Source organism: Empidonax traillii, unplaced genomic scaffold (assembly GCF_003031625.1).
Source record: "Empidonax traillii isolate 1590-97213 ecotype Southwest subspecies unplaced genomic scaffold, ASM303162v1 scaffold272:size679582, whole genome shotgun sequence".
In the NCBI taxonomy this organism is placed as follows: domain Eukaryota; kingdom Metazoa; phylum Chordata; class Aves; order Passeriformes; family Tyrannidae; genus Empidonax; species Empidonax traillii.
In genome coordinates this window covers 230,601-254,550 of record NW_020955465.1, presented here as the reverse complement: position 1 = coordinate 254,550, position 23,950 = coordinate 230,601, and the positions used below count along the sequence as shown (strand labels likewise).

The 23,950-nt window shown below is 49.6% G+C and overlaps 3 protein-coding genes across 5 annotated transcripts in view; 1 reads left to right on the top strand and 2 right to left on the bottom strand.

Annotated features, from left to right (window-relative positions):
• Positions 1-666: 666 nt before the first annotated feature.
• Positions 667-4,728, bottom strand: MYADML2 (myeloid associated differentiation marker like 2). The gene has a single exon (XM_027889791.1). It carries the CDS (start codon positions 4,251-4,253, stop codon positions 3,345-3,347), a length of 909 nt encoding a protein of 302 aa, XP_027745592.1. The 5' UTR covers positions 4,254-4,728; the 3' UTR covers positions 667-3,344.
• Positions 4,729-5,570: 842 nt separating this feature from the next.
• On the bottom strand, positions 5,571-13,932 carry NOTUM (notum, palmitoleoyl-protein carboxylesterase). 2 transcript variants are annotated; one of them, XR_003571870.1, is made up of 12 exons: positions 13,619-13,932; positions 13,255-13,307; positions 13,008-13,103; positions 12,444-12,504; positions 11,526-11,584; positions 10,379-10,481; positions 9,425-9,616; positions 8,985-9,085; positions 8,740-8,887; positions 8,444-8,491; positions 7,548-8,333; positions 5,571-7,156 (listed from the first exon to the last, which is right to left on the bottom strand). XR_003571870.1 is itself a non-coding variant. In XM_027889790.1 (11 exons), the coding sequence occupies exons 1-11, from the start codon at positions 13,930-13,932 to the stop codon at positions 8,027-8,029; spliced, it is 1,482 nt and encodes a 493-aa protein (XP_027745591.1). In that variant the 3' UTR covers positions 7,158-8,026. The 2 variants fall into 2 exon arrangements, 1 of the variants encoding a protein (XP_027745591.1); XM_027889790.1 differs by lacking the exon at positions 5,571-7,156 and having other exon boundaries at positions 7,158-8,333.
• A 6,027-nt stretch (positions 13,933-19,959) lies between these two features.
• The window catches only part of ASPSCR1 (ASPSCR1, UBX domain containing tether for SLC2A4), a 37,454-nt gene continuing 33,463 nt past the window's right edge, over positions 19,960-23,950 (top strand). Inside the window, exons 1-3 of one of the 2 annotated variants that reach the window (XM_027889805.1) lie at positions 19,960-20,091; positions 20,162-20,217; positions 20,852-20,963. In XM_027889805.1, coding sequence (XP_027745606.1) covers positions 19,993-20,091; positions 20,162-20,217; positions 20,852-20,963 — 267 coding nt within the window. In that variant the 5' untranslated portion in view covers positions 19,960-19,992. The remainder of the gene's footprint in view (positions 20,092-20,161; positions 20,218-20,851; positions 20,964-23,950) is intronic. The other variant, XM_027889806.1, reaches the window with a different exon arrangement.

Below are 23,950 nucleotides of genomic sequence, written 5' to 3'. Positions count from 1 at the left end.
TGGCCTCGGGATCTGCCCCGAGCACCGGGGGTGGCCGTGCCCAGAGCCCCGCGGCCCTGGGCTGTGGAGGAACCGAAACGGTGTGAAGTGTCTCTGTAAATCCCAGGCAACAGGCAGTGGTTTTTTCCTGAATGTCATCTTACCACATTGGTTTCTCTTTTTTTATGGCTTTTTTCTTGCTCCTTGATTGACAGAAATAAATCTCAGTGTTTTTCCTGCAAGTGAATGTTCCTAAACACTGTCTTTTGGCCGTACGGAACCAAAAGGCTTCAGAAGGAGAAGGGAAAAATCAAACCAAACCCATCGTGTTAGCGATTCAGATTTTTATATCAATCTGTCCAGGCTGGAATCCTCTGGGTGCTGTAGAGATTGGCTGCAAACCCAAGTCTGTAATGCTCAATGAGCGCACATACATCCTGGCATCAGCTTACCAAAAAACCTTGGGGATGGTTGATGTATCGTGAAGACTCGTTCACAGTGATCTACTTGATCCTTATCTATTAATTAAGGGGGTAGATACACTCTGGAAATGAAGGGGGTTTGATGAACTGAATCATGACACAGCTGGTTGGTAAATCCTGCTGAGCAAATACTGGATGTCCTCTGCCCTGGATTGGGCAATCTCATAGTTTCCAGTGGTTGGGGAGTGTTTTAACCACTAAAGCATGAGGTTTTGATTTTTTTATTATTATTTTTTTTCTCCTAAAATAAAGGATTGTTGTCCACACAATCTTTTTTTGCCATTTTGACCATGCTCACATTTTTTGCTCGGTCTTTGGCTGGCAGATGAGAAAGCTAAATCTGAACATGCTGTTCTTGGCAATGACTTGTCTGTCACTCCTCCAGTCAGTGGGATCATGATTTCCATGTTAAATTCTATTTTCTCCTCATTGTGAAAGCATTCAATTTTATCCCCATTGTTTCCTACATACCTGTTTCTCTCTGGCCTTTCTTTGTCCCTGGCTCGGTGTAAGTTACATCAACTCCATGTCATTGTCAGATTTTATCGTGTTGCTGCTCCTGCTCCTACTTGGTGCAAAATCTTCCCAGCAAGAAGCCAGCAGTGCCTGGCTGAACCACAGCTACCAGCCAAAGGGCTTTCCAACAGTTGCCATTGCCTGAGTGACTGGCAATGTCACATCTGGGGCCAAGCACCCCCAGCCTGCGGGCACTCACTGCTGGGGACCCTCTCCCTGGCCCTCCCAGCCTCCTAAAGCCACACCAGAGCCTGTAGGACAGGGCTTTTCCTCAAGCAACCTGCCTGGGCTTGCAGGGTTGAATTTTATAACAGAAGCCATGGTGCTTCACAGGCACCTGCTTGGCTTTTAGTGCTCTGTAATAACAAAAAACAAGTAATTTTCAAGAGCGACACAGCCTAATCTGTTCACATTCATGGGTTTAACAGGAATACATCGTAAATGCTTGAGGTCCCTTTGCGTGCAGTGGCTCTTTGTAAACTGCCTCCTCCAACACAAGTGGATTTCCTCCCCCAAATCAGCATTTTGTACTTGTACCACCTGTAAGTCTTTTGGGTGGCAAGAAATAAAGCTCCAGATTTATACCTATAGCAGATAGTCTTGGGTCTTGCCTTAGCAGCCTCCTGTTGGACCACATCTTCCTGATTGCCTGCCGTTCATGGGGACTTGCAGAAGGGAAAACCCCCTTGGAAGGCTCTTCCATGCATTCCCTTTTTGCTGGATCCCAATTCTTGCCCTGTTTCCTGGCTAATGCTTCCCACTGCTAAGCTTGGTCCTTGCTCACTACAGAATTATCCAACATAATCTGTCCCAACAAGTTTTCCCTTTTTGCTTTTCAAACCCCGCACAAAGCACTGATGAAAAGTAAGTTTCCTTCCTTTTTCCTGAGTGACTCTGCTGCAAAGAATCCGCTCAGAGGTCTCAGCTGTCCCATGTCTGTACTTTCTTGGGTCTGTGTTCAGGCTTCATACATCAAAATAAACCGAGCGTTGCTTTTGGGCAGAAAGCAGAGGGGCTATATCTGCTGCAATGGAAGTGTGGAGAGCAGGGTGACAGCACACAGATCTCAGGAGATGTATGTGTACATCTGCCATTCAGCTTTATTTTAATTTGGTTAAAAAATAAATCTTGCTTCTCACAGGCAGCTACTGGAGATTTTAATCAAAGCGCTGAGTCTGCATGTGCTGCACAAGCACTCGGACATTCTGGCTTCTCCCTGGAACAAATAAAGATTCCTATTGAGCCTGAAATCCGAGCTGAGCAGTGTTAGACTTCAAAGTGAGTGTTTTGTCAGGAATGGGTCCAAGACATGTGGCTCCTCAGTGATGTAGAGGGCTTGGGAATCCTGCACCTGAGCTGCTCTGGGGCAGCGCTCCCAATCTGTTACCACTGTGTGCAAGTTCTGTCACGTCCTGTCCTGTCCATGCCTCCTCCCTGCCCAGTTTGGTCTCTTGTGCAGCACTGTGAGATCAATTAATCTCTGCCTTCCTTTTCCTATCTCCCCAGAATTTATCTTTAAGCTTCCAGAAAAAAAGAATCTTGACATCAGTATAAAGAAACAGCAGCCCATGAACCAATACAGAGCATGTGCTAAGGTACCTTCTGCGCTGCTTGAGCAAGGACAGCAGGTCACACACAGTCACTTTGCAGACTGGCTCTGCTCTGCACTTTGATTCTCAGCAGCAGAGCCCCAGCTTTGCAAATTTTCATTTCTGTGAAAAAATGTAGTGACTTAGTGTTTGCTAAATAATACCCATGCCTCCTCCAAGGTACATGCTTGAGTTTACTCCTTTTCTGTGCTAGACAGTGAAGGAGAGGAAGGGTAAGGACTGGTAATGTTCAAAATACTATTACAGCTATGATGTTCTTCTCAGAAACGGCCTGACTGGGACTGCCCACACTTGCAGGCATTCCATGTCTCACCACACTGCCCAAACTAACCCAAACTCCAAGGCATTGGTTTTCATCTCCAGGACTGGTGTTCCGTGATGCAGCTTTTAACTGCAGTCAGTTGGTTCCTATTAAGTGCTGGTAGCAGTTTCAAAATCCTTGGTGTCTTTCTTAATATTTGGATCAGTAATCCGGTAGCCTGCAGCCCTGGCTGCAAGCATTCCTGCTGTCGGCAGATGCACGTGGAGCTGCTTCATTCCTTCGTGCTGGCACCAGGCAGGTGGGGCAGAACCCTGGGGGAGGTGGACTGTGCCCAGTATCAGCTGCAGCCCACCCGCTCCAGGTCATTGACTTGTTAATGCAGTCAGTCTTAACCTTGAAGTTTGGCTGATGGTTTTGCCCAGTGCCTCCCTGCTTCACGGCCCATCCCTCTGCAATCACGGTGGCTCCACAGCGCTGGGACAGCTCTGACCCATTTCAGAGGTGTGAGACAAAGCGGATGCGCTGGGAGTACGCCAGGTCTAGGACGTAGAGCAGCAGGTTGACGTAGGTGAAGATGGCGATCACCAGCTGGCTGTCCCAGGGGCACTTGCCCTTGGCACAGAGGCTGGGGCGTCGCGGGGAGCCGTACTTGCTGTCAAAGCAAAACACTGGCCAGATGACCGCAGCGCTCACGTAAAGCAGCACGGCCCCAAAGGTGTAGATGACCACAGAGCGCTCAAAGGGGAACCACAGCAAGGCAGTCTTACCTGTGACACTGAAGGCCACTACCACCACTGTCACCACAAAGCAAAAGCTGTAGACAGCTACACACCATTGCGTCGCCACATATTTGCCATATTGGCTATCGTTCACCAGCGCCCCAAAGATGATGCAGGCCACAAAGGCCTGAACGATCTTCAGGAGCCCGGAGATGGTGGCCATGTAGCTGGTGACTTGTCCCGGTTTTGCCCTGGTCAAGAAAACCTCGGCAGCGTACGCGACAAACAGGAGGCCTGCAAAGACACTGGCTGCGATGCGGAAGTCTCTCACCTCGCAGCCGATGGGGTAACAGCCCACCTGGACGAAGTAGAGTGGGTAGATCACTGCGGCCGTGACGGACATGAGCGTGGCGAGCATGGCAAAAGCAGCAGTGAAGTTTCCCCAGGAAAGACTCAGGCAGCTGTGCAGGTGTGTGAACTCACAGGTGATGATGAACACAGTGATTGCAAAGCAGAAGGTCCAGACAAACATGCAGAAGGTGCCATACGCAGCGCTGAACCCACCTTGGTGGGCGACCAGGCTGAACGTGGTGCATCCAAAGGTCATCTGCAGCAATCGAGCTATTCCAACGGGGGAGGTCACTGCAGCCGTGTTTAGATACGGCCCTCCTGTGCTCTCCATCATCTTTCCAGTCCAGCAGACAACGCAGGCAAAAGCCCCCTCAAATGTCTCTTCAGGTTTTTCTCCTTTGCCCTGAGTCACACCTGGTCCCAACTCAGTGGAGTGGCAGCTCAAATCCTGCTGGTCTCTGCCGGCATCAGTGGGAGCTGCCTCTGACGCCACGTCTCTGTCAGCTTTCTGCACGGACCTGCAGCTGCAGGGAGGTGACTGGCTGGCTCTGCCCACTGGCTGTGAGCTCAGGGTGCTGCCGTCTGCTCAGTCTGCTTCCTCAGGTCTGAAACCTGCCCCTGTCCTGTCCTTTTGTGGTCTCCTCTCCCTCAGGATGGTGCTTTCCCTGGAGGCTGACATTTATTCCATTTTAGCTCCGCAGCTGTAGTTTTCTGCTGCATCGTTTGCAGGAACCTGGAGTATAAATAGGGGCTTTATTAATAGTTCTGGAATGAGTCCTGCCCCCCCCTCAGCTGTTGGGAGCTGGTGTTATTTAACACTGAAGCTGCGAGCTCCATCAGAGGCTCTTGATTATCCTTCTGCTGTTCTAGAAACTCTGGGGTCACTGGAATGCTGCCGTTCCCCCCCCGCAGCCCCCGCTCTGAAGGGAGGGGGCTGACTGGCAGTAGGCTGTGATCCAGCCACACTGCAGGAACGGGAGCTCAGTCCCGCAGACCCAAGAGTGGAGGCACAAGCCCAAAGGCAGCACAAACCCTACAAAAGAAAGGATTTAGGCCAGAGGCTGAATAAAAGCTGACTCACTTTGCTGCAGTAGATCTGGAGCAGCGATACATTTACCTGCTGTGCTTTGAGCCTTAGTGAGAGCTTGTGGCTGTGAAGGTTTAGCGCACCAGTCCTCGCTGTTTCCTTAAACTCATCCCTGTCTCTGTTTTACTTATGTGGAGACCAGTTATTCTTGTATCTCTGAATGCCACAACCAAATACAATTGTTAAAAAAAAAAAAAAAAAAAAGTAAAAAAGAAAAAAAAAGTTGCTTTGATAGTCTTAGCTCTGTTTTGGAATACAGATTTCAATATATAGTGTCAAACCCTCCCTCCTGTGGGATCAAAACTTCCACAGGGAGCTGCGACTGGTATACAATGCCTGAAACTTTGTCTCTGCCTAGAAGTCTCTTAATTCTAACTCTAAAAGGCCAGAAGAAGATTTCTGATATAGTTTCAAAATGGGAAAAATGAAAACTACAACAGAGTAGAAAAATTCCTCCCTTACCCCACAGCAGCATTGCTGACTCCTCACCTTCAGTGCTCTTCCCAGTGTGGAAGCAGGATAACTTTATGGAATAGTTCACCTAAGAACAGTACAGTTTTTGTGGCTTTTAGGCTAAAATGTGCCTACCTTCAGTTTTGATGCTGTCTTGTAACCTCAGCGTCTCTTTCATTCAAGTCCCTCCCATTTTCTTTAAGACCTCTGGTGCTAAAAGTACAAAACCTGTATTCATTTGGGGTGGAAGTTGCACAATTAACATCACAACAACCAGGAAATGCAGCAGGACAGCAGAGGAGCTCCAGGTGATGAGGTTCTCCCCTGAAAAGTCCTGCCCTTCCTGACTCTCTCTTCACCTCTAGAAGTAGTTTTCCAGGCCTCATTGGCAGTGTGCTACTGACTGTATTGTGGCATATCCTGGTCATCACTTACTTCCTGCCCAGGGACCAGCAGAGAGCACAAGATCACTCCATGTCACAGCCCACCTGAGGACACATCCCCCCTTGCCTGCACTCCATGACCAATCAGTGACGCTGGGCTCAGGGGGCAGAGCTGGTCCTGCTGCTCAGGTTCTGCTATGCCAGGGGAAGTGGTGCCCTCTGGAGAGCCCTCAGTGCTGAAGGCAGTGCTGGCAGAAAGGCAAAGGTCCCCAAAATCACACCAGCAGAGCAGTGCACCAAATGGACCACAGGCACTTTCCCTCTGAGACAAAAAAATCTCATCTAGTTGCAAGATCTTAGAGCACTAACACATGGTACCGAATTCTTCCAGCCTTGCCCTTTTGTCAGTAGCTTCTGCATAGCAGAAAACAAATAAAAAACATAATCAGGGTAATTTTACTTTTATACCCAAGTCATTAAAACATAAAGGATATCAGTAATCACCCAACTGATCACAGGGAAACTCCAGTGATGTTTTCCTGCTTTTCAGTTCTGCTGGTAGTACCATTCATTTTCTCTTTAGCTACTTTTTTATCTTCAATATGTGCTAATCCCATCATGCACAACAGGACAGCTGATTCCCTCAGTGTTCCTGACCGACTTTTCCTGAAGTCCATGAAAAGGAACCAAAGGCCTACAGTTTGGTTCATTCTTGGGGCTTACTCACCCAAGACAAGGGATCTCACAAACAGCACCACCGTTCTAACCTTGTAAGGTCCATCCTGAAAGCGCAGGAAATTTTTCTAAAAAAAAGGCCCAAATTCTCTGTAGCCTACACACTGTGTAACCACACACAGTTGGTCCCAGAACCTCCTGCAGCAGGGAGTAAGGCATACTCCTCATGCAAGTCTCCCCACACCCTGCGCTGCAGGGGGGAACTCCCACCCCAGGAATGGTCTCCTCTACAAATTCCCAATCCCTCTCTTGCTTTCCTCCCCCTGCCATCAAAGGGCATTCTCTGTGCTGAAGTGGGTGTGTTCCCAAATGACTACAAGAAGAGAAATATGTTGATGCTTGTCTTGTGCTGTCTTTTCTGTTCCAAATGCTTTTGACAGTCTGATCAAACACTTCCCTCACTGGAAGACAGGTCTTTACTGCAAAGCCAGATCTCCCTGCACCATCCAGTGGAGTGTCCTGGAGTACCTGGGAAATCACAGCCAAGCCAAAAACGCTGTGGAAGTCTGCTGGGTGAAAGTCTCTGTATTTAAACCTCATGTTACAACCTCTTCATCAGAGAAACAATGACAAGGAACACTGCAAGGGGAACACAGAAATCTAATTAATAAAAAATTGTCAACACCACCCTTAGCCCTCTCCCAGGTACAAGTGACCATCAGGATAACCCATCCAAATGAGCAGCATATACAACTTTACAAAGACATAGGCATGCTTCTCTGGTCAGCCCTTATAAATAGCATTTTACACATTAAAATAAATATGCCCACGTTGCCAAAGTAGCAAGAGGTTTCTTCGTTATTTAAAAAAAATATGTTACAAAACAATATCATTTATATTTCTTGCTTAGTTAAAAAAAAGTAATAAAAAAGTCATTTTATAAAATAATACGAATAAATTGAGTACAAGAGTGTCCATCCCTAGCACGTGTCCTGGGTCTGTATACTGTGACTCAGCACGAGATGCTGACCTCCAGGAAACCATGTAATCACTCCTTCGCTTCTAGTTGGACAGAAGAAATCCAGTGCTTGCTTTTTACACCACTTGTATAAAGTCTATGATGTAAAATTCATGGCAAGGGAAGACGTCTCAGATCTGGGAAAGGTTCTCATCGCTGCTATTTATGGCTTTGCTACTCCCTGTATCCGATTGCCTTGTGTAACACAGGAAGAGGATGTGACTGGCTGAAACTCAGCCCTGGAGTTTGGAGGGAATGAGTTCCAGCCAAACAGTGTAAGCAAGAAACTGCTTTTTTGTTTGTTTTGTTCTTGACACACCCTAAAGTGTGCAAGAGCGTGGGAGCACATGGGTGTGCACAGGTGTGAGCGTGCATGGATGTGAGCGTGCATCTGCCTGCAGGAGTGCAAGGAAGAAGATCAGAAAGTGTGGGAGAAGGGCTGAGAGTCTCTCTCCTCCTGATCTAATCTCTGCCCCTATGACAAGCCCTTCCTAGTTATCACTGCTGAGCATCCCCAGGAGTTTACTGGGCTCCAGGCCCTGCTGCTGTGCCATCTTCTGAACATCGAACCCCATATGCATGAGGAACTGGATCACATTCATCTCCTGCCCTGTGAACTGGTCCCTGATTGTGGGGCATGAGGGGTTGCAGTGAGGCCATGGACAGCTGTCAATCAGGTGAATTGGGCAGCCTTTCAGAGGGGCCTTCCCGTTTTTGTTGCTCTCATGCAGGCTCCGATCCCAGCAGTGCAAGGCACGGGGTAACGACGTTCCCTTCACCTGGATGTCAGTCCAGTGACTGAAAAGACAAACCACACAGGTCTCATCAGAGGGGTGAGGATGCCAGGATGGGCTCGTTCCCCAGCCACGTCCCTGTTCACCTCTCAGAGGACCTGCACAAGAACTCACTTGCGTGTGATGATCTCATGGGACAAACAGGCAGGAGCAAAGCTTGCACTAAAGAAAGAAAGGAAACATGGATTATATCTTGAAGGACAAAGCAACTCCTGCTGAACAGAACATTCTGGACTAGGGAGAAGATGGAATTTTACCCAGAAATGAAAGATGCTTGATGTGGATGTGCTAACAGTTACCAAACTTAAACATTCTTTTTGCAGCAGACATCTGAGAAACAATACCAGGACACTGGATAAGAATGTCCCTTAGAAACAGATGTGCCAGATTTTCCTCAATGAAACACTTACGTCACATCCTTCAAGGTGTTTCTCAGCTCCCTACCCAGATTCTGGATGTAGAGCCACTGCCCTTCCTGAACAGGCTGGCCAGTGAGGTGTACATTGTCTACAGTAAGCTGGGCCTCATCAAATAGCCACTGGACAACAAAGACTGGACCTAGGAAGACAAAAAATTTGAAAAAGAGATTGCTCCAAGACAGTTGCGGATACAGAGGAAACTTTAGAGTCCATTTTATATCTCCTCTGAAACTTACATCGAAGAGTGGGGTAAATCTTATATCCAAAAAAACAATTCCATTCCTCTCCCTCTTTAAACTGCAGCTTACAGCGTTCGGGAACAATGCCATTCCAGTATCTAGGAAACAAAGCAATAACAGAATGAGAGGCACAGGGCAATCCTAACAACTGCCTCTCCTAGGCTGTCTATTTCTGTTCTGATTAGAGTTCCAACTGATAGCACACCTCTCCCTTGGCTACATTGTCCCATCAACACATTTTAGAGCACCTACAACTGCACGTGTTCTTTTACATGTCTAGATTTTACATTATTGTCTTTTTCAATAGTTACTGAAAAACCACTGATGTAGAGGATAAATACTCTTTAACTATCAAAATGAAAGAAGACAGAGAAGGAGAACATCTTCTCCACAATCCAGCCTCCTACAGCAGTGTACTTCAGAGTATCTGACTGTACCTTATTCCTCTTCTGATGGCCTCTGTTGGAGCACACGTTATGGTATCGATACAGTCAGTTCTGCGATACTGTTTGTTATCCAAGAACCATCCAGAGTCTGCCAAACCTCGAACCTGAATCCCTTGATAACCCATCTCCTCCAGCTGCTCTGACACTCGGTCCACGTTCAGGAGCACTCCTGTCCCTCCAGCACTGCAACAGCAACATCAACACTGCAGTCATGAGGCACACACAGGTGCTACACACCTGGCCAGCAGTGACACACTATAAACACCTTCATTTACCCACAGCAGAGCTCCCCAACCATTCACCATGAAGTTGGTAGTCACCACGTTATCTCCTTGCTTTGCAAAACACTCACAAATAAAGTTAACTGTGCTGAGTAACAATCTGGTACCTCAGAAACCAAGTCCTGTTGTAATTATCTCTTCTGGCAGATACATGTGTCTGTATCATTTGCATTGGCTGCTCAAAAACTGAAAGACTCTGAAGTGAGACAAATTCACCTTTTGCAGCTTCTCTATTATACTCCTGTGTAACATATGCTGAGTGTACCAGAGCAACACAGGACGATCTAGTGCACCTATGTGAGGCAAGTCTGGTTTTGAATTTGGTGTCCTGAATCAGTTTGCAGCAGGAGTGTCTCATGATGTGGGCCAGCAGGAACCAGCATTCTTGATGCACAGAACACAAAGCTTTTATCTTGTTATCTTGCAAGCTTTTGCCTTGTTACTATTTTCTCTGGTTTCTATTTCTATTCTGGTTCTATCTGGACCAAAAACTGTGGAAATAATATTGTACCATCCCCTATTATACCTCTTAGAGGAGAAAACTGAGAAGAGATACAGGGTTTGCTATGTTAGCATTACTGTAGTCCTAGAAGCAACATTTCCTAACAAATTTCTCCTGTGAAAATCTCCTGTCCTCGCCAAAGAGAATCTTGTGGATACCCACCTGCTCCCCGCTAGCAGCAACACTTTTGCAGTGCTCAGACCTTTTCCTACCAGCTCCTTTATAACCTCCTGAATGATCAGCGCTCCCATGAAGGCATATTCATCTGGAAGAGACAGATCAGTGTCAACAAAATTGTTTTCTGCCCAGGCTCAGACTTTTACTTCCTCTCCAAAAACGCTTAAAAACTTTCCAAAGGGATTGTGAACCAAAACCCAGGTTCACTTTATCCACCTGTACCAAGTACACCTAACAAGAGACTCTCCCTGCCCCGTACAAAACTTGCTTCCCTGAAAGAAAGTGAATAGAGTGATCTGAACACACAATTACACAAGTACCTTCCTACAACAGCGCTTAGAAACGAGTAAACTTAGAGAAGGTAAAGAAGAAAGAAGGTGTTGGGACCCTATCTCCATACAGGAGGAACACACACACCTTTCTACCACCTGGAATCTCAGTTCCAACTTACTGCTTCCCCTTTTTCCCCATTCATCAAGCCACTTCAGACAAGCAATGCTTCACTAAGTGTTACACCTACACAGACACCACTTCCTAGGTACCACCAGCAGCCATGGTTACTGATGTGTAACTGCTCCATAGGAACAGCTCCAAGGAACTGGGATGAAGTGAAAAGGTACCTGTGACATCAACAGAATGACAGCCAATGGCAATGCATGTATTAATATGAACTATTCTCTAATTCCCAAGAAACCTGCAGACAGCTTTAGCCTGACACACGATGGCTCCTATCTAAGGCCAAATATCCTCTTGATTAAAGTCTGATACTAAATTCACAGTCCTTCCTCTCAGGTAAGCCACACCAAAGTCACATGCAACAGGCCACGGTCGTTCAGCTACACCAATTAATTTGCTGTGTGCTAGAACCTGGAGATTCATCTAAAAGGAATTTTGTTCTCCTAATCCTCGCATACTGGATCAGTGTAACATCTCTGCAAGCAGTGGCTCTGAACTATGTCAACACAGCCTGAGCTAAAGAGATCAGGATGTTTTATCTGGAAGTAGCTTGATATTCTTTCCTGCCCTTCAGCAAGAAAAAGCCTGTTCTTCATCCATGTGGTTTCACAGAAGTTTGGCCACATCCTTTAATGTGTGATGTCTGGGGCAGCAACAGCCCATCAGCAACACTCACTTTTCTCAGACTTGGAGGAGGCACCGCTCCAAACATCACTTGAGCAATACGGGATGAATCTGTAAGAGAGAGCTGTGTGAGTCCTGCTGTGCCTCCGACAGGCACAGTGGGGTGAGGATGGGGTCACTTAACTGGAAGAAAATTAAACCTTGGGAAGAGGAAAAAGGAAGAGTTTCTGTCCAGTTTGACAACTTACCTTCCTGTAAAACAAGTGACGTTTACAACTGCCTTGAATTTTCTACTGAATAGTAGTAGTTTTACTGAGTTAAAACAATAAATGTCTCTTATCAATTTAATTGAAGCACTGAGCTCAGGAGACAGAACGATGGGCCATGATTTTTCTCTCAGCTATCCCATGGTGGATGGTCTGCCACAGGGAAACTCTCTATGCTTCAGTTTTTCACATGGAAAATGAGAAGACTCTTGTCAGTGCAGTATAAATTCTGACTGCAACCACTGAAAGTTTTTGAAGGAATTATCTTCCCATTTTTGTCTCCCCGTCTTGCAGGAGACAAATTAACATCCCTTCTGTACAGATGCATATACTAACTGGTCTCTCTCATTTCTCTTTGAACTAAGAGAGCTGCTCCACATTCCTCTCAAATTGGCAGATGTGTAACACACAATCAGCCCACCACTTGTGACAGATTTGCCACTGCAGCCATTTGAGAAGGCTCTCTAGGATATCCCCAGTTTTTCTCCACTAGATCACCCCACGACCCTAAGGAAACTGAACTAAAGTTTCTCTGGACCTTGCAGCCCTATTTGTTAGAGAGCTGAATTACATCAAATGAGGAAACACACAGTTTCCTGTCCCAAGTATTAATTTTAACCCATCCCTGCAGCATTTTTACCAGCCTAAAAGGCAGGAGATGCTGTTTAAGTATAAAGCTACTTCCCTCCGTTGTCCCTTCTTACACCATGTTTGCATTCCACCAGTGGGGATTTTCTTCTGGCTGCGAGGACAGGATCCCAGTTCCTGCAGATGGGCACAAAGAAACAAGAAACGTACAGATTAGTCTGTGACTTCAGAGGAACCGTATCAGCCTCATGCAAGACCTCTGACCACACAGGAAACAAACATTCATGATGAAAAACATCGGTAAGGGAAGTGGAAGGAACATTTCTAAATTTGCCCTTAGGCAGATGTGACACTGAGAATTTGATTCATGCTACAGATGAAGCCTGTCTAGAAGCTTCTTACAGTATAGAAAAGACCTGTGATGCCTACTTAAACACTTTCCGAAAAAACAAATCATAGCGAGTGAATTCCAATATATGCTATTAAACGATCTGGTTTTGAGTATCCAGGCGGCTGGAGAACAAGCAGAGAGAGTGAAGAGAACAACACTCAGTACCGGCGATACCTGTGCACCCAAATGCCTGCCCGTGCCCGCGGCGTGGGAGCATCACGGGGCAGCGACCGGGCACCTGCCTCGGCCCGGCCCCGGTCCCTCGGGGCTGCTTCTCGGAGCGACTCACCCACGCGGGTCGCGGGCCACTCCCGGGAGCTCATCAGCCGTCGCATGGTGTCGTAGCGGGTGTCGCAGTTCTCCCTGTTGAAGCAGTACCATCCTCCTGGCGAGGGGACAGGGGTCAGGCGGCCCCGAGGGGCCGGGTTCCCATGGCCGCGAGAAGGCAGCCCGCGGGGGTCAGGGCACCGAGGGCAGCCTCGGGCCGCCGCCCCGCTCGCGGTCGCCGTTGCGGGGGACGGGACGCCGGCGCTCACCTTCCAGGAACAGCAGCCACCGCCGGCTGCCCTTGGATTCCTTCAGATAGTACCTGCGGGCACAGACAAGGGGCGGCGCCTGAGCGGGAGCCGGGCCCGGCCGCAGCGCTCTGGTGCCGCCGGGCCGGAGCCGCGCCGAGGCGGCGGGAGAGGCGGAGGCACCGGCACCGGCACCGGTCCCGCCCGCCCGGGGAAGCGCCGGGACCGCCGCCCGGGAGGCGCTCGTTGCACCTGTCGCCGCCGGTGCCGCGCGCGGCCGCGCGGTGGCGCCGCAGCCCTCGGGGCCGGGGCCGCGGGGAGCGCCGGCGGCCGCGCGGGGCAGCCCCGGGGCGCGCGGAGGGGCCGGCGCGGCTCGGGGACTCACCCAGCCGGGCTGCCGTCGTTGCAGGTGACCGAGGAGTTGTGCAGGAGATGCAGGCGCAGGTCGTGCGGCAGTGCCTGGGCCGAGCAGGGGTACAGCGATTGCGCCAGGCTCTTGACCTGCGCCATGAAGCTGTCCATGTTGCCCTCCACGGCGGTGAAGTCCAACGGGAAGCTCTCGGCGGCCGCCGCCGCCGCCGCCTCGCCGCGCTCGCGGGCCGCCGGGCCTCGCCGCCGCCAGCCCTTCCTGCCCTCGCCGCCGGGCCCGGCGTGCAGCAGTCCCAGCAGCAGCAGGAGGTGCACGGCCGCCGTGCCCATCGCCGCCCGCCGCCACCCGCCGCTTGTCGCGGCGGCAGCAGCAGCAGCCAGCCCTCGGCGGCGGGCAGCGCCGCCCGCGCTCCGCCGCGCCCCGCCGCGCCACCCGCGGGGACGGGGCTCGGCGGCGGGCGGCGAGGGCAGCGCCGGCGGCGCGGGCTCGGAGGCGCGGCTGCCGGCACAGGAGCCCGCCGCCCGCTCCCAGGCGGCGAGCATGACAGAGGGGCACGGAGTGCGCGGGGAGCGCGCCGGGGGCGCCGCCAGCCCGGGCGCCGCGTGGGGCAGCAGCCGGCCAGCCCCCGCCCTGCCCTGCCCTCCGCCCCCTCGGAGCGAGGCGGAGGGAGCGGGGGGTCTGCGCCGCGCCGCACCGGTGCGGCGGGCCGCTCCGTCGGGGCGCGCCCCGAGCCCGACGGCGACGCCATCGCCGCCCCTGCCGGCGCCGGGGCCGCGGTGGTGGCGGCGGCCGCCAGCCTCACCCGCTGGGCGGCGGGGGCCCGGGGCGGCTTCTCGTCGGAGCCGGGGGGGAGGTCGAGCCGCCTGGGAGCGTGGCCCCGCACGTGGCAGCCCCCACGGCAGCGCCCCCCATTTTCCCCCTCCCCCCTTCTCCCCGCGGCTTCGACGGCAGCTCCTCCCCGGCTCCGCGTGGGCGGCACTGCCTGCCCCGCCCCGGGACGTGCCGCCGCCGCCGGCGGGGCTCGGCTCCGCGCCCCCTGGCCCCCCTGGTGTGGGGCCCTTCGCGGCGGCCCGAGGGTGGGCCGCGGAGCTGGGCTCTGGCCTTGCCTCGCTTCGCAGGGCGCAGCGAGAGGCCGGTCATTTGGCCCCAGACATCGGCGTCTCCTCCGCGTAGCTCCCGCCCGTGACCTGGGCGGGCGGCGGATCGCCCCCGACCTTAGGATGCTGCTGCCGGTTGCGGGAGGGGACGCAGAGGCCCCAGGGAGGCCGGGGGGCGGCAGGCCCAAGGCGGGGGGTCCCGGGCCCCCTGCAGCCCCCGGCCGGCGGCGCGGCTTTCCCGGGGGCCGGAGCCTCCGCACCGCCGAGGTTTCGCCTCGGTGCTCTCGGCAACTCACGAGGTTTACCGCCGGCAGCTCTCCCCGGTTGTTCCCGGGGTCCCGAACGATTCCAGTGATTGCAGGAAGAATCCTGGAGAAAAAGCCCTATTGTCACCAGAGTGCCGGTCATCTGAGAGAGGGAATCCACGAAAATGCTGCCCTTATCTCCGACCTTGGAATTGAAAACCGAGGAAAAACAGAGATAATGCTATGCTTTGAGTTATTAATGTAGATGCAAAATGGGACAGCTCATGCTCTTCCGACAGCCCTCCAGAAAGGAGCATGGAGGCTGTCTTTACTGGGAAATATAATCTATCTGGGATCAGAAAAGGTGAAAATAGTATAATCTTAAAATAGCATGTTGAAGGGCTTTTTGTCAAGCGGAAGTTAGGGCTGTCCAGCTGCTGCAACTACATTTTTTACCTTATCATGTTTGGACTTTCTGAGTGTGTCCTCAGCTCTGTTTTTCCTACATGCATAGCACGTTGTTTTGGTTTGCTTGCCACGTTGGGGTTTTTATCTTTCAATTACTCTTACCTACTCTAAGTTCTTTCTCTGTCCTCACTCAGATTTTTACCTTCAGATGTTTCATGTAAGTGCTGATACTACCCATGGTAACTTTGTAGCCAGGAATAACCATTAAATTGACCATACCCCTCCACAAATGCACTACATTCGCTCCCTAATAGGTGTTTGGTCCTGGTGCATTCCTGTATTATCATCTCTTTCCTTTCACTGACCTAAACATCCTTTCCTCACTCTCCGTGCCAGGTCTGAGTCAATGGATCACTGGGACTAGCTGCCGCGAGTTGCAGAGCTCGTTGGTCAGCCTGAGCATAGCCGCAGGTGGAAACTGCTCTGTTGGTGCAAAATATGAACAGATAGAGCAGGAACTCCTCAGAGTGCTCCGGGATCACTGGAACAGTTGGCATAAACAACTCCAGGACCTCATAGTCCAATAGCTACAGCAAGAAACCAGGAGGGATAAGATTGCTGAACTCCATCTGTCAGAGAGAAACTGCCATGCCTCCTGATGCTGAGCTTTGTTCCTTCTGGTGCCTGTGCTCCTTCTCTCTGTGGAGGGCCGAATCCCTGCACTCCATAAGGCCTTGTACCAGCTGGTACATTAAGAGGTGACTAAGTATCATGCACCAGGGAAGAACCTAGGGGCGGAGAGGAATGTGTGTTAAAGTTGCAGATCTTTGTCCCAGGAAGTGATGCAAAAAAATTTAAATTTTGCCTGGCTTGTCCTTAATAAGCCCACCTCAGCTTTATTAGCTCTGGTTCAGATCACTTAGGAGGGGTCTTTCAGAGCACTCTTGTTATCCTTTCAAAGCCCAGTAAAATGTTTTATTACCTGTCATGGCAGAGCAAGGGGCTGTGAGGAAGAGTGTAAGGCTGTAGGAGGGTCTGGTATCACAGACTTTGACTTCTAGACATTTAAATCTGGTAGCATTCAACTCCTTGGCATACTAAACTTGAAAGAACATCCAAGTAATACAGATTTTAGAGAATGTTAGAACACTGCATGAGGGTTTCAGTGAGTTTTAATCTTTTTATTAGAGACTGCCTCCGTTGAATAGGTGAGGCTCAGACCAAAGGAAGCTCAGAGAAAGCTGAAAAAATTGGAGTCCTGCTCCAGGCACTGAAGATTGGGCATTTTTATTGGTAGGAGTGAGGCATGTAAGAGGCAAGCCAGAAACTTTTAATGATTGGGAATAACGTTAAGGGAGATGCTGTTTTCATTTAATACCTTCCAAAGTGAAATGTCCTGCATAATGTATTCCACTATGTCTCAAGATAGTTCTGTATGTTCAGTATATTGGACTGTGCTGTGCAAAAGCTTATGAGACAGTTGTGTTTCCTCATACGCTGCCAGGACCAAGGCAGGCCCAGCACTTGCCCTTTGGGTGTTTACCCTTGTCAGGAATGTTTACCCTGTTACACCTGGAGTCCTGTGTAAGGCCTCATGCCATGGGTATGGTTCCTCTTTGTAACCAAATCTCAACGCCTCATTTGAGCCACTCTGCAGCCTGGCTCAGTGGAAGTTCTCTGGTTTGTTTCTTAGGTCTTGTGTTGATCAGAAGTGTGTGTGTATGTATGGTGTCCATTACCCCATAGAACAATACTCCCCCACAGGAACAATTCTACAGTTTTGCACAGTCATGCTACCGCTGCCTCCTCTGACCCTGGGGCTGGGAGGTGTAAAGAACTCTGGGAGAGCAGCAGAGCTCACTCATAGCCTGAGTACAAGTGTGACGTGCTGGGCAATGCTCGGGTGAGAACCGAGTACTGAAAGTCTCCAGGACTCTGCGCGGTCAGTGACTTTTGTACAGGCAGCAGGAAACACTTTCCAGAATCATTGTTACTGTGATAAGTAGCTTGTTCTGCATCCTCTTTTGGAGCTGGTTACTACATGTTTCTAGATGTTCACAGCTAATTTCCTATTCCTTTTGAAAGAAGAAAGGAAAAAAAGTGTGGGGGAGGTTTTGCTGCTTTATGAAGAAGCAAATGTGTTACTCCCTGTGTGCCTGTGACTGAATGCAGAAGCAGACAGTGCCAGGGCTACATATTGAATGCAAAGCGTCAGCTGCCTGAAAGGTGGGATTAAGGAAGGTCATTCTGTGGTGTGTCCATTGTAATTACTAAAGAAATGCAATTTATGAGAAGTTTTTGGAGGATGTTGTTTGGCTGGCGCTCACCTGATAGATTTGCAGGCATCCTTCAGCCAGTGGCAGAAATCTGAATTAAGGGTGTTTTCAGCCATTCCCTAATGAGTTCCTCTTTCTTTGTGGCACTTTAATGAACTCCAGGTTGTAGTTACCTCCCTCTTCTTTCTCTCCTGATGCTTCTAATTTCAGATAAATATTTGAGATTAAAAGTGGCTCTGGGTATGAAATGTGACCCTTCACCTCCATGCAACTTTCTGCCATGCCATTAATAACCAGAGCACCTCTAAACCCGCAACTTGGAAGTGTTCAGCTCAAATTACATTGGTATCTTTTTAACAGGAGCAACATTTCTTTAAGGGATGTGTCACTTCCAAATGCAAAATAGGAAACAGCTGCCTGCTTTAGACATCAAATAGGAGCTACCCCCACCCAGAAATGAGACCAGTGTTTTGGGCTATGTAACCCAAAATGCTTATTTTAAAATGGAATGGCTGCTCTGCCTGAGCAGCAAGATAATCACTGCACTTAACAGAGCCATCTTATTTTCTTCTTCTCCTTCATACCTTCTATAAAAGTATTAATTAGTGGAAGGACAGGATATCTTCATTATGTGTGAGATGCTAAAAGAGCTTTGGATTGCTGCCCTGTTTTAAAGACTAAGAAGGACTTGAACATTTTCTAGGGAAAAGTATGTCAACTTTCAGAACAATTTTGCCCTTAAGTCTTCATGTGTTTTAAGCAAAAAGCAATTGAAAAGATAGGGAATCATATGTCCTGAACACTTTATAAGTGCTGTGGCAATGATGCTGCCCAATGGAATGGAAAGAACAAACGTAAAAACATTTTAAAGCGATGTTTTAAACATTATAGACCTGGGCATCCTTTATGACTGTTGCTGCGTCTCACTGAACAGTTACAGTGTTGGGCGGACTTAGAAATCCACTTTTGCATAAGAAAGGCGATGTCTCTCCATCATTAAAATTCCCATCCACTCTTCTCCTTTCTCCCACACTGCTGATATGGTAAAAACAAGCGAGTGTTATCTCTTACAAAAGTGTCTTTCCTTAAAAGGATCTTTTTCTTTTATAAGCCAAGCAAAGCAGACATTTTTCTGAGTGCTGGGGGTAGCAGTAGCTTAAGACTTAAGCTTAACGTATATGATAAATATAGAAGTAGAGAAAGTATTTGGCATGTGGTTACAACTTAGGCTAAATAAATTCCAGTGGTTACTCAAACTAAAAGATTGGGGGTTTTTAATGATAGTAAACAAAACAGACTGTCATTGAATCTGACAGTGCCTTCGACTGGAGAAGGCCACGCTGAGATTGAAGGGGAAGTACATAAATGAAATAAAGTCTCTGGGAAATTATGTATTGTAAAATGTATGATAATTTTGGTTCCTTGGCTACAGCCATCTCACTTGACCAGATGAGTTTGCAGCACTGGCCATAAGATTTCCAAACAACTTTTTTCTCTTTTTTTTGGCGAGAAGAAATGGCTTTCGAGGGCAGCAGGATGCTGTGCTTTGTCTGACCAGCGATGCCCTGATTGTGACACTGCCTGGACACTTCTGTGGCACTAGCACAGTGCATCCTAAAGGACGCTCCCCTCTGACACGGGGGGTTCGCCAGGCCTGTTACTTGGCACAGGAGAACCTTTTTTGTACGCGCAGGGATTTTCGGTATCACTGCTCGGGAGACAGCCAGGAATCCATCAGCCTAAGGGAGTTCTGGCCACCAGCGGTGCCCGGGCCGGAGCGGCCGGCGCTGCCTGCGGTGGTCGCGGCGCTGGCAGGGCCGGTGCTCTCGGTCCGGGGTCGCCCCCTACGCTGCCGGGGGGTGGGCCTGGTACAACGAGGAAGTGTTTTATTTCCTCGGGGCAGGTGACCGATCCCGACATTGGAAACCTAAGGGGCAACACAGCGCCGTCAGCCACGGCGGGACGTGCGGCTCCTCTGCTCCCGCTCCCCCACCGCGGCCCAGCGGGCAGGGCCGAGGGTCGCCCCCGTCCCCCGCCGGGGGAGCGGCCCGAGCCTCCCCGGGTCTGCGCTGCTCAGGGGCCGCTGCTGCTGCTGCTGCGAGCCCCTCGCGCTCCGGGAACCGCCGCCCGTCGCGGGCGAACAGCTCCGCTCCGGCCCCGGCTCCAGAGCCGCCTGCCCGTGCCGCCGCCGGCCGGCTCCGCCAGACCGGGACTCGCCCGGGACACGCTTCCACAGCCGCCCGACCGGGCTAGTGCCCCCGCTCGCCTCCCTCGGCCGCGGTCCGGGCGCGGCGGGGCGGGCCCACAGCAGGACGGCCCCGGCCGGCTCCGCCCCGGCCGCGCGGGTCCGGCGCTGGCGGAAGATGGCGGCGGCGGGCGGGGGCGGTGCCGCGGTGTCGGTGCTGGCGCCCAGCGGGCGGCGGGTCACGGTGCGGGTGGGGCCCGGCACGGTCCTGCTCCAGGTGGGTCCGCCACGGGGCGGGAGGGTAGGGGGGCCGCGGGCCGGCCGTGACGCCTCTTTTCTCTCCGCAGGTCCTCGAGGAGGTGTGCAGGAAACAGGGCGGCAGTCCTGGCGAGTACGGCCTGAAGTGAGTCTCGTCGTGGAGGGGGGGCCGGGCCCGGCTGCCTGCGGTCCTGCGAGAGGCCCCGCCCGCCGGGCCGGGCCTGGCGCTGCCGGAGCCAGCGGCCCGCCCGGGGGGTGTCCCGGCCCCGGCGGACTCTCGGCGGGCAGGGGGCCGGGCCACACACTGAGGGTCAGGTCAGGGCCCCCCGATGTCCCCGTGCCACGTTCCGCTGACAGGCGGCGAGGCCCCGTGTCACTGCCGCGGACACGGCCCCACGCATGCACCTCACCTAGATGACACAGTGGCAGCACCTGTCTCCCTTCTTACCTGGGGATTTGACCCTCTGCCTTTATGGTGTCGTAATCGAGAGGCCATTTCTCTGAGTGGCGCTAAAATAAGAATATCTTGGTATTTTCTAGGCTTGGTTATGTAGTCAGTTGTTATTTGTCTCTTTAAGACCTGAGAAGAAACATACATTTGGGTCTCTTCTCTGTGACCTCTACAAACTGCAGCTGTTTTGGTGAACAAAATAGCTTTTGTTGATGATTGCTTTCTGAATTACCAGTTGTCCATGTTCCATGGCTTCTAGTCAGCCTCTGGGAATTCTCTTGCTCAATACCTGGACTTTGTATTGTTCTCAGGCTATGTTCTCCTTCAGGTTTCAGAGGAGTGTTTTGGACCTGTCTTTGCAGTGGAGGTTTGCCAGGCTGCCCAACAATGCCAAGCTGGAGATGGTGCCGGTCAGTAACAGAGCAGAAGCTGGAACCACGGTATGTTTGTATATGCAATATGACCTGATTTGTTCAGTTACCAGTTCTGCTGATATGATCCCATCAGATCTAATGAGCAAGAGTACAGCTCAGTGTGGCCAATATCCGTGATGGAGACCAGCTGAAGATAGGTTGGAACGCAGTGGAAAGTGGTGATTTAGTAGTTGAAAGTCTCTGCTTATGTTCTACATGAGCATATGGTGCCAACTGTGTGCTGGAGGAGAGTGGGATCATTTGGGGAGCTGGAAAACTAGTAGTCGTGGATACCTAGGAACTTAAACATCACTGATAACTAACTCAGTTACCTTTCCTAATTTCAGTTTCAGTTACTGTAGTCTGTCTCAGGATTTTGACTAAATCTCAAATTCTTACAGAATTCTCTTTTGCTGCTTTCCCAGCATTACTGTTCACGGTGTGCTCACACAGCTTTAGTGTCTTTTGTTACCAAATGTCCCTATTTAGTATGATTTGAAAAGAGCTTATGGATGCTGCCTTCTCTAGGAATTATTGCCACATTTAGGAGTGTAAAAATCTATATGTGTCACTGTAATGGCTGGAGGCATAAGTGTTAAAGCGACACATAGGTGTTAATGAGCATGAACTTTTTATGTCATAAAAATGATGTATGGTCTTATTTAAGTACCCTAGGAATGAATGAAAATTTGTCTATTGCTGACAGTCATTGCTGACAATCATCGCTCTTACTGACTTCCTCAGGGGGAGTTTCTCAATTTTTATGAAAGTTTCAGGTCTATTGGTGCTGATTTCTTAATGTCTGTCAGCCAAGCTGAGAAGTTAGTGGTTTTTGTTGTAGGAAGTTGCTCTTGCTGTCACAGAGAGAAACTGATATGTTGAAAAGTGAACTTTGTGTTGTGAGGCAGCTTTGGAATCTCTACTCTAGTTCACTCTGTGTGTGCAATGTAGTTTTAGGGGTCACTGATGTTGATGTTTTTCTCTGTCAAACCTCCATGTTCTTTGTTTTGGCACTAATGCCTTCTTTCTGACTTTGTGGTAGAAAGAAGTTTGTGCTTCAAATGACGTCTTTACTTAAAAAAATACCACAAACTGGGAGCATCTGCTTAACATTTTCGGTGAAAGGTTGTGATGGAATGGAATTTGTCTTCCAGAGGAAAGTGTTTCTGTTGAAATGGTGCAGTGATGACTTTATCTGACATTTGTGTCCAGTTTGGGAGATTGGGAGGTACTGAAGGAACACAGTGATTTTATTTTTTCCCCCCTGAAGTTATATTATGAGAAAGGGTAAGAAGGACTGTGCACTGTAGGAGAGGGGTTATAGCGTGGAATCACTGCTTTAAGTCCCAAAAGAGAAGAGCTAACAGAAGTGTAAGTTGTTACTATTTAGTTGTAGTTCAGCAGAAGAATCTACAGAACTGAGTCTTCTCTCGGAGTGCTCATTGCTTTGTTCTGGAGGTGAGAGGATGCAGCGAATGCGTACGTGAATGGTGGAGCCTGAACAGAGTCACTGTCCCACAAACTTGAGCAGAGATTTCACTTGGGAGAATTTCACAGTATAAGAAAAGACTTGGTACAGAACAACTGACTGAAAGGATTCCCTGTCACAGGGATTATGTGTCAAAGTCTAAGGAGTTTAAAACAGCCAGGTGGCTGTGACAGGGCTGTGGTGTCAGTTGAGATGCAGAGTTGGTCATTCTGGCTGGCTGCAATAATACTGGGATGAATCTGATTTTTCTATTTTTTTCTATCTGTGTTTTCTGTTATTGTATCTTCTACTAAGATAATGTGCATGGAAGGAAGTGTGCTTCCTTCTGGTGACAGCAGTTACCCTGGAGACAGAATACAGGTTTTGATAAATTATGAGTTTGTTCAGCAAATTTGATATTTTAAAAATGGAAAGCTTTTGGATTTGCCTTTGCATATAGAAAACATTGTTTCCCATAAGACAGTTCTTTATTGAGAAATGGAGCAAATTCCCCTTGTGATGGCAGGTGACCTTGAGTAAAGCTCTTGTGTTAAAGTTGTCAGCCTTTTGTTTAAATGTTTGTAAACTTAGATGATAATTGTCACTGGTCTCTATTATTTTAAGTAGAGCTTGGAGTCTTTAAAGAGACTTTTCTAATTGACTGAATGGGACTCTCGTGACATGTTTAGCTTTGAACTGTGGCTCAAAAATTGATGCAACTGGTAGTCTCAATTTCTGGGCTGGATTGTTCCAGAATGGTGATGTCAGCTGTCATCACTCTGCTGTAGCTGAGAATAATCTAAGGCTTGTCTCCCACGTAGGAGAAGCCAGGAGGTTGTGTTAGTGGTGGGATGAAACGACATTGTTCTGTTGGCTCATTGTTAATGATGCCACTGTTTCCTTTATGTAGAAAAATTCCTGTCTCCAGCAGATCAACATTTGCAGCCTTGTGAGGATTGGTGGGAGCTGAGGCAGATGACAAACATATTCCTCTGTGGAAATAAGTCGATTGCTGGAGTGTGTGGTGTCTGTTTTCCCACTCCCTCTCTTTCTCTCCCCCCCTGCCCTCCTGCTGGCACACACATCCTTGCACTCACAGCGAGGCTGACTGAAAGTGTTGGTGGGGACACATGAAAACACAGAATGAAAGTAAGTGTCCTGGCCTAGTGTCCTTCTCAGGCTTTGGAATAAGGCCAGTTTCTGTGGACTTGAGAAAACGATAGCTGACTAGAGAAACCAGGTTCCATCTAGTGGCTATGGATTTTTTTAGGATTTTTCTTTAGGCATATAAGCTAATTGGGAAAACCTAAGAGTTAGACATTCTGGAGAAGGCTGAATATTCTCTAAAAAGTAAAGAAAAAAAAAAGAAAAAAAGCACTTGAAGTGCACTACCATTCTCCGTGTCTTGATCAGCTGCTAGCCTTTTCCCTTGGGACAGTCAGGAGTTTGAAGTTTTTCAGGACTGAGCCCAGCATGTGTTCATTTTGGAAATACTTTGGATTTTTTTTTTTTTTTTTTTTTTTTTTTTTTTTTTTTTTTTTTTTTT

Excerpts from the sequence above, each read along its gene's own strand:
- NOTUM (XM_027889790.1), bottom strand. The coding sequence starts at position 13,932 with ATGGGCACGGCGGCCGTGCACCTCCTGCTGCTGCTGGGACTGCTGCAC. Across the intron at positions 13,104-13,254 it reads GTGGCTGCTGTTCCTGGAAG|GAGGATGGTACTGCTTCAAC; the intron begins GTGAGCGCCGGC and ends TCCCCTCGCCAG. Across the intron at positions 8,888-8,984 it reads GATTTACCCCACTCTTCGAT|GTCCAGTCTTTGTTGTCCAG; the intron begins GTAAGTTTCAGA and ends TTGTCTTCCTAG.
- MYADML2 (XM_027889791.1), bottom strand. The coding sequence starts at position 4,253 with ATGATGGAGAGCACAGGAGGGCCGTATCTAAACACGGCTGCAGTGACC.